We start from the raw sequence: 8,181 nt of genomic DNA, 5'->3' as shown, positions 1-8,181 counted from the left end.
CGCCGCTCTGGCCGCCGCCGTAGCCGCCGCCGCCGCCATTATTGTAGCCGCCGCTGGCGCCGCCGCCGTAGCCGCCCTGGCCACCGCCGTAGCCGCCCTGGCCGCCGCCGTAGCCGCCGCCGCCGCCGCGGCGGTCGTCGCGGCCGCCGCCGTTGAAGCCGCGGCCGTAGTCGCCGCCGCCGGACGGCGCCCCGCCGCCGAGGAGCGGCGGCGGGCCGCCCGACGGCGGGTGGCGCTGGTCGTACGGGCCGCCCGACGGCGGGTAGCCGCGGTCGTAGCCGCCGCGGGGCTCGCGCTCGCGGCTCCGGCTCCGGTCGCGGCGGCCGCCGTCCCAGGGCTGCTGCCGCTCGCGCGCCGCCGCCGACGACGCCGCGTCGCCCAGCATCGCGGCGATGGCGTCCGGCGCCGCCGCGTTGGCGCCGCTCGTCATCCACGCGGGCAGCGTGTTGCCGCGGCCGCGGCCGGAAGCCATTGCCGGTCGCGCGCGGCCGCCGTCGACGCCGGTGCCGCGCGCCGCGTGCGAGCGCTCGTCGCGCAGACGACGCCGAGGACGAGGACGCGGGAGGACTGCGTCCGCGGTCGGCGGTCGCCGACGGCTTCTGCGCGCTGTTGGTTGTCGTCCACAGCCCGCGGCGATCCCAAGGTCGCGCCACACTGCGCCCGCGGCCGGCACCATCGGCGTCGACCGACGCCGTCGGCGACGGCGCCGCGCGCGTCCTCCGCGCGCGGCCTCCAAGACCCACGCCGGTAACCGGGCGCCGAATATAAAACGAACCAGCGCGCCCCTCAGCCCGCGAGGAACTTGTCGCCGAGGTGGCGCGCCTGCTCCGCGCGGTTCTCCGCGGCCTCGGCGGCGTCGACGGCCGCGGCCTTGGCGGCCTTGCAGGCGATGACGGCGTTGCGGACCATGACCGTGAGCTGATTCTTGGCGCGGATGACGGCGTTCTTCTGGGCCTTGGCCTCGCGCGCGGCCTTGCGGGCCTCCTTGTCGACCTTGTCCTGCTTCGCCTTCTTCTCGGCCTGGCACTTGTCGCACATGCAACGCTTCGAGTGCTTGCGCACGTTGCCGTTCTTGTCCTTCTTGACGTAGTCCATCTTGTCGGCGTTGGCGTAGCCGCCGCCGCCGCCGCCGCCGCCGCCGTAGGAGCCCGGCTGGATCGCGCCAGACTTGCGGAGCTCGGCCATCGTGTCCTTCTCCTCCTCGGACTCGTAGTCGCTGTCCTCGGCCTTCTCCTTGGCCTTGGCGCGCTTCGAGATCTTCTCGAGCTGGTCCGACTGCATGAGGTCCTTGTGCTTGTAGGGGCCGATGGTCATGGAAAGGATCGTGACGACGTAGCCGAAATCCGCGTCCGCGATCTCGAGGTGGCCGTAGGGCACGATCTGCGAGCTGAAGGTCTTGACGTGGGGCTTGAGGCACTTCTCGTGCATGCCGTAGACGTCCCGGGGGAAGATGTCGTGGTGGCTGCCGTTGATCGTCCACATGTTCGTCTGCGCGAGCGCGCCACCGTCGAGGCAGTCGATGAGGTGGTAGAGCAGCGGCGTCGGGCCGTTGAGGGGCACGAGGGACCCCAGGGGCCCCTTCTCGAAGCGCCGGCAGAGCGCGACGTGCTGCGCGACGACCGCGCCCTCGTCCCAGCCGCCGAGCGCGATGTAGCCGCCGCGGACGAGGCGCAGCTCGCGGTCCACGAGGCGGCTCACCCAGGCGCAGGCCTCGTCGACCTGGGCCCGCAGCAGCCGGTCCCGCCGCGTCTCCTCGGCCTTCTCGAAGAGGCCCGTGCACGCGACGGGCGGCCGGAGCGGCGGCCGCCGCTTCCAGAAGGGGATCTTGAGCATGGCCGCGATCTCCTCCTCCGTCGGCGGGCAGTCCCAGTTGTGGTGGCCGTTGGGCTTGAGGTAGCGCGCGCCCCACTCGTCGCTGGACAGCTCGAACCAGTGGAGCGGCGACGGCGTGAGCCGCCGGCCCGGCGGCGGGGAAGCGACGATGACCTTGAGCTCGGGGAACTCGCGCCGCGTCTTCGACTCGAAGATCTCCGCGTGCTCCCGCAGGTCGTCGAGCTCCATGTCGGGCCCCGCGAGCCAGATGAGCGTCGCCTTGTGCTCGAACCTGTGTGGAAATCAAATATTCAACCCGACTTCAATGTGCGCGTATGCGACCGTTTTGACGCGAGGTCTTCTGCTGTGCTTCGAGAACTCGATGAGAGCAATCGATTCGTCCAAAAATCAGCCGAATCGACTTCGATTTGACCGAGATAGAGAGTTCTGAAGTTTGGTGGGGACCCCCCAAACCAGTGGTTGATTTCCACACAGGCTCGAACTGCTTCTCGTGGTACGGGTCCGCCCACATGAACCGCCGGTTCTTCGTGGGCTGGTTCCGCGGCGCGCCGCAGCCGCGCACGACGCAGCGCGTGTCCTCGAAGTCCACGGCGAAGGCCGCGGCGTCCTGCTCGGCCTTGGCGCGGATCGCGGCCTGCGCGGACGTCTCGATGCGGCTCGCGCCGCTCTTCGCGGCCTCGGCCTTGCGGCGCCGCGCGGCGAGGCGCCGCTTGCCCTCGCCCGTCTCGTCGTGCTCGAGCTCGTAGACGGACCGCTTCAGGCGGCTCCGGTCCTGGACGCACTTGGCCGCGTTCTTGTCGCCGACCTCGTGCTCGCCGCGCGTCGTCGCGCGGATCTTTAAAACGGCCTCGACGTCCTCGAGGGCGCCCTCGTAGTCCTCGCAGGCCTCGAGGGCCTCCGCGCGCCGCAGGAGCGCCTTGACGTTCTCCGGCCAGGCGCGGAGCACGAGCGTGCAGTCCTCGGCGACGGCCGCGTGGTTGCCGAGCTGCTTGTACGCCGCGGCGCGGTTGTTCCGCACCTTGAGCGCGAAGTGGCCGTCGGGCCGCGAGCACATGGCGATGCACCGCGTGTACTCGATGACGCACTGCTCGAAGTCGCCCTTCTTGTAGCGGTCGTCGCCGCGCGACTTGAGCTCCTCCGACGCGGACTGGCGCTCCCGGAGCTCCATCTTCGTGCGCTGCTTCGCCGTCAGGTTGCCGCGCTTGCCCGCGTCGTCGGCGCGGTTCTCGCGCCACCAGGCCATGAAGTCCTCGCAGTAGGACTTGGACAGGTCCACGTCTTTGTCCTTTTTGACTTGCGACGGGTCCATCGTCGGCCCGCGCGCGGGCGCCTCGAGGGACACGACCTGGCCCTTCTCGGCCATGCGCGTCGCCCAGTCCTTCTCGTGCTCCCCGGCGTTGCCCGCGTCGCCCTGCTGCGTCGCCCAGAACTGCGCGAACTCGTCGAACGCGCTCCGCGGCTCCTCCTGCTCCTCGTAGGTCTCGAGCTCCCTCTTCGCCGCGTCGCGCTCCTCCTTGGCCTTCTTGCGCTCGCCCTCGGCGATGCGCTTCGCCGCGTTGTCCTTGGCCAGCAGGCGCTTCGCCGACGCGACCGCGCGCTCCGCGGCCGCGCGCGACGCGTCGCAGTAGGCCGCGCGCGCGCGCTGCGCGTCGGCCCAGATCTCCGCGTCGCTGAGCTTCGCCTGGACCTCGGCCATCTTCTCGACGAGGCCCAGCTTCTCGGCCCACTGCTCCGCGTGCGCGTCGGCCTCGTCGTCCTGGCGCTTCTCCTCCTGGAGCATCTCCTCCAGGGCCTGCTCGAGCTCGTCCTCCTGGTCCACGCCGAGGTCGTGCTGGATGTCGCCGATGTAGATGAAGGCGAAGACGCCGCCGTCGCGCAGGCCCGCGCTCCAGGCCGTGGTCTCGTCCTCGAGCACGGTCTCGCGCGCGTACGTCGTCTCGCCCGAGAACCCCTTGCCGATGCGGTCGTAGGCCTCCTGCTCGAGCTGCTCCTTCTTCTTCTTGCGCTTCTTCTTGCGCCGCCGCTTCCCCGTCGCCGCGTCGTAGACCCAGGGCGTCCACTCGTTCTCCTCCTCGGCGAGGCGCTCCTCGACGAGGCGCTTCGCCTGCGCGTCCGCGACGGCCGCGTCGAAGCGCACGGGCACCTGGGCGGGAAAGGCGTGATGCAACGTCGCTTCAACGTGGATGTGCCGCGCGCGCGCGTTCCGGAAAAAAAACATCCACGCGTCGAGACCGTTCCGAGAGATGATCGCTCGTCCAAAAATCAGCCGAAACGAGTGGAACGCGGCCGAGAGAGGAGACGTTGGGCATGTCGCTCTCTTTTCCCGCCCCGACGGGCACGACGCCCTCGTCGCGGAGGCCCGGGTTCGCCTCGCAGAGCTGCTCGATGACGCGCTTGATGGACGCGTCGCCGCGGATGCGCAGCGGCGGGCCGAGCGCGCCCGTGCCGATGGGGTGCTTGGGCTGGACCGTGTACTTGCGCGCGAACGCGGCCGCGATGGGGTCCGCGGCGCCCGTGGCCTCGTCGTCGTCGTCGTCCGCCGTGCCCGCGCAGTTGAGGGACCAGAGCACCTTGTCGCTGCCCAACAAGCCCATCTCCCAGAGCGTCATGGCCTCGGGCGCGAGGAGCTTCCGCCCCAGGAGCTCGAGCTCGATCTGAACGGCCTCCGGCGCGACGGGCAGCTCGAGGCAGATGAGTTTCCGCACGTCCGACGGCGTGCAGCTCGACCGGGCGCTGATCCAGCAGACGGGCGCCAGGTCCAGGTCCTCCTTGGGCGTGATGGTACAGTTCGACGCCGTCGTGTCGAGCGACGCCACGGAGTCGGCGTCGGACCAGCCCTCGGAGTCGTCGCGGCTCGTCGCGCTGCAGGCGCCGGCGACGGGCGGCGCCGCGCGGGGGCGCAGGCCCTCCTTGCGCCGGTCCCGGGGCCGCGGCACCGCGAGCTCCACGGGGAAGTCGGGCACGGGGTCCCGGCGCAGCAGCGTCCCGAGCGACGAGTCCTCCGTCAGCATCCAGCCCGGAACGGGCCCGAGCACCTGGACCCATTTTTCGGTGGACGGCGCGGCGGCGAGGGCCGACGCGTCGGGCTTGCGCGACACCTTGACGGCCTCGTTGAACTTGACCGTGCCGAGCGGCCGCGACGCGCGGCTCGGCGCCTCGCGGACGACGACGGGGCCGCCGTGGTAGGCGGCGCGCCAGGTCTCGCCGAGCATGACGCGCCGCTCCTCCTTGGTGACCTTGAAGCCCAGGGGCGTGCCCCAGCCCTTGGCGCGCGTCCGCTCGCGCTGGCGGATCTCGACGAGCGGCTTCTTGTTGCCCGTCATCCTCATGCAGCCCGGCGGCTCGCCGAGGTTGACGAAGCCGTCGAAGGGCGTCGCGAGCTCGACGACGCCGCCGCGCTCCTTGCTGCCCCAGACCTTGTCGCCGCGCTTCCGGTGGGACACGACGCGGCTCCGCTCCCAGGCCTCGAGGCGCACGAAGATGGACGCATGCTCGACCTCCCACTCGAAGGCCTGGGCGTCGCAGGTCGTGCCGCCGGAGCCGGCGATGCTGCTATTCTCCTTCGTCCGCTTGCCGCCCCAGGACATGGCGGCGCCAGAAGACGACTAGCTCGGCGGCGTCTCCTTCCACGATCGATGGAGAGCGGGGGCTGCATCGTTGAACTTCACGAACTTTAATTAGCTGTTTATGAGTTTTCACTTCACCAATGTTCCAGATCGCCATTGCCAATTGCGACATTCAAGGGCTGCCCGATGGCTCTCCCGATGCGTCCACGTCGCCCGTCTCCGGCGCTTTGATCCTGCGTCCACGTCGCTCGCCGCCGGCGCTTTGAGCCTCGCCGCCGCCCGATGGATCCCGCCTCGGAGCCGATACGCCAGGCGACGGTCTGCAGCCGGAGCGGCGCCCTCCTGCGCGAGGGCGCGTCCCTCGAGAGCGGCGTCGTGGGCAAGGCGATCCACGGCCAGAAGTGCCTCGTCGGCGAGCTGCACGAGACGACGAGCAAGGGGCACGTCGTGCTGCGGCGCCGCGTGCTCTCGCCCGTCGAGGGCTTCGTGTCCGAGAAACTGCTCAAGTTCAGCCCGGCCGAGCGCGCGCGCGCCAAGGCGCGCGGGCGCCACGACGCCCCGCCGGACGTCGGCCGCGGCGCCGCGCTGAGCGACGGCTACGAGTCGCGGCTGCGCGAGATCGCGCACCGCAAGCGGCGCGAGGCGCTCGTCGACCTGGAGCGGAAGCGCGAGCACGCCGTCGCCGCGGTCCGCGCGCAGGAGCGCGCGCTCCAGGACCTGTGGTCCGCCACGATCCTCGACGACCAGCGTCGCGCCGCCGCGCGGGACCGGGACCGGCGCCAGCAGCAGCGGCGGCGCGCCGCGGAGCTCCGCGCGGCGCCGCGGACGCCGCGGGGCCGCGGCGCCGCGCGCGAGCCCCCGCGGCCGCCCGACTCCGCGCCGGCCGCGCGCGGCGCCGCGCCGCTCCGCACGCTCACGCCGACGGCGGAGCGCGCGCGCCGGTCCAAGTCCCTGCCGCCGGGCCGGCCGTCGACGCCCGCGCGGCCCGCCGAGGGGCCCGTCTCCGCGCGGCGCCGCGACCGCGAGCGGACCAACGGCCACGGCGACGTGCGCGCGCTCGACGACGCGACCTTCGACCGCTGCGTCGCGGACGACGCGACGTGGATGGTCAACTTCTACGCGTCCTGGTGCGTCTACTGCACGCGGCTGGCCCCGGCGTGGCGAGAGCTCGCGGCCGCCGCGGGCCCCGCGGCCGCGCGCGGCGGCGCGGTCCGCGTCGGGGCCGTGGACGTCATGGCGAACCCGAAGCTGGCGAAGCGCTTCGGGATCCGCGGCTTCCCGACCATCGTCCTCTTCCGCGGCGGGTCCATGTACGCGGCCGCGCCGAAGTCGACCGCCGGTTCGGGCGACCAAACTCCACACCTCTCTCGCTCGGTCACATCGCAGTCGTTTCGGCCGATTCTTGGACGAGTCGTTTGCTCTCGTCGATGTCTCGCCGAAGCGTCTGGGCCACTTTGTTCGATGACGCTCGCATTGAAGTCGGGTCGAAGATTCGGGTTCCGCGCAGGTACGAGTACGTCGGCGTGCGGTCGCCGGAGTCGCTCGTCGCCTTCGCGTGGGGCGGCTTCGAGGACCTCGCGAAGCCGCTCCCGGTGCCGCCGCCCGACGACGAGCCGGAGCAGCGGACGCCGCCGAAGGCGCCGAAGCCGTCGCCGAAGAAGAAGTCGCCGAAGAAGCGGGCGGACGCGCGCGAGCCCGAGCCCGAGCCCGAGCCGGAGGCGGCGGCCGCCGCCGTCGAGCCGCGGAGCCCGCAGCCCGCGGCGCCCGCGGCGCCCGCGGCGCCCGCGGGGCCGTCGAAGTGGTGGGTCGCGAGCCTGCTGCGGAAGCTCCAGGCCGCGGCGCGGGGCTTCGCGGCGCGCGCGCGCGCGGGCCGCGCCGCGGCCGAGCGGGCGGCCGCGCACCCCTGCGACGGCCACGCGCGGCGCGCGCCGCCGCGCGAGGACACGCGGACGCTCGTCGCGCACCTCGTCGAGCCCTTTGGCGACGACGGTGCGCGCGCGCGCGCGGTCTTCGCGTGGGTCGCGGACAACGTCGCCCACGAAACGCCGGCGCTCCTCGAGGAGGAGCACCCGGAGGCCGTGCTCCGCCGGGGCACGGCGGACGCCCTGGGCTACGCGAACGTGCTCAAGCACCTCCTCGACGTCGCGGGCATCCCCTCCATGGCGCTCCGGGGCCTGTGCAAGGACGCGCCGGCCGCGACGCTCGCGGCGCCCGCGAGGCACGCGTGGTCCGCGGTGCAGCTCGACGGCGACTGGCGGCTCTGCGACGCGTGCCTCGGCGCGGGGGTTCAGCGCGGCGGGTCCTGGGCGAAGCGCTTCGACGCGTACTGGTGGTCCGTGGACCCGGACAAGTTCCTCGCGAGCCACCTCCCGGACGCGCCGCTGCGCCACTGGCAGCTCGTGCCGCGGCCGCTCGTGGACCGCGCCGCCTGGGAGGACCTGCCGCGCGTGCACCACAGGGCAGGACAAGAGAGCGAAATTCCCAACTTCAAAGCCTCATATCTCGGCCGTTTTCCACTCGTTTCGGCTGATTTTTGGACGAGCGATCATCTCTCGGAACGCTCTCGAAGCGTGGATGCTTTTTTTTGGAACGCGCGCGCGCGGAACACTCACGTTGAAGCGACGTTGAATCTCTCTTGTTCTGCCCAGGTGCACCACGCCGCCGCGGACGCGCACGGCGTCGCGCTCGCGGCGCCGCTGGCCGCGCGCGTCGCGCACGGCGCGCCGGCGCCGTTCCGCGCGTCCTTCGACTGCCCGCCGGCCGTGGCCTTGATCGCGTCGCT

The 8,181-nt window shown here is 72.3% G+C and overlaps 2 protein-coding genes across 2 annotated transcripts in view; one reads left to right on the top strand and one right to left on the bottom strand.

Annotated features, from left to right (window-relative positions):
* The window catches only part of AURANDRAFT_62224 (hypothetical protein), a gene marked incomplete at both ends in the record, with an annotated part of 6,428 nt that extends 1,008 nt beyond the window's left edge, over positions 1-5,420 (bottom strand). The window contains 3 exons of the mRNA XM_009036095.1: positions 803-2,104; positions 2,316-3,976; positions 4,134-5,420. Of these exons, the coding sequence (XP_009034343.1) occupies positions 803-2,104; positions 2,316-3,976; positions 4,134-5,420 (4,250 nt within the window). The remainder of the gene's footprint in view (positions 1-802; positions 2,105-2,315; positions 3,977-4,133) is intronic.
* A 261-nt stretch (positions 5,421-5,681) lies between these two features.
* AURANDRAFT_62223 (hypothetical protein) overlaps positions 5,682-8,181 on the top strand; it is a gene marked incomplete at both ends in the record, with an annotated part of 7,063 nt that continues 4,563 nt past the window's right edge. Inside the window, 3 exons of the mRNA XM_009036325.1 lie at positions 5,682-6,709; positions 6,907-7,918; positions 8,048-8,175. Of these exons, the coding sequence (XP_009034573.1) occupies positions 5,682-6,709; positions 6,907-7,918; positions 8,048-8,175 (2,168 nt within the window). The remainder of the gene's footprint in view (positions 6,710-6,906; positions 7,919-8,047; positions 8,176-8,181) is intronic.

The sequence above is a fragment of the Aureococcus anophagefferens genome (assembly GCF_000186865.1).
Source record: "Aureococcus anophagefferens unplaced genomic scaffold AURANscaffold_4, whole genome shotgun sequence".
In the NCBI taxonomy this organism is placed as follows: domain Eukaryota; class Pelagophyceae; order Pelagomonadales; family Pelagomonadaceae; genus Aureococcus; species Aureococcus anophagefferens.
The sequence above is the reverse complement of the archived record's forward strand: the minus strand, read 5'-3'. Positions and strand labels throughout refer to the sequence as shown.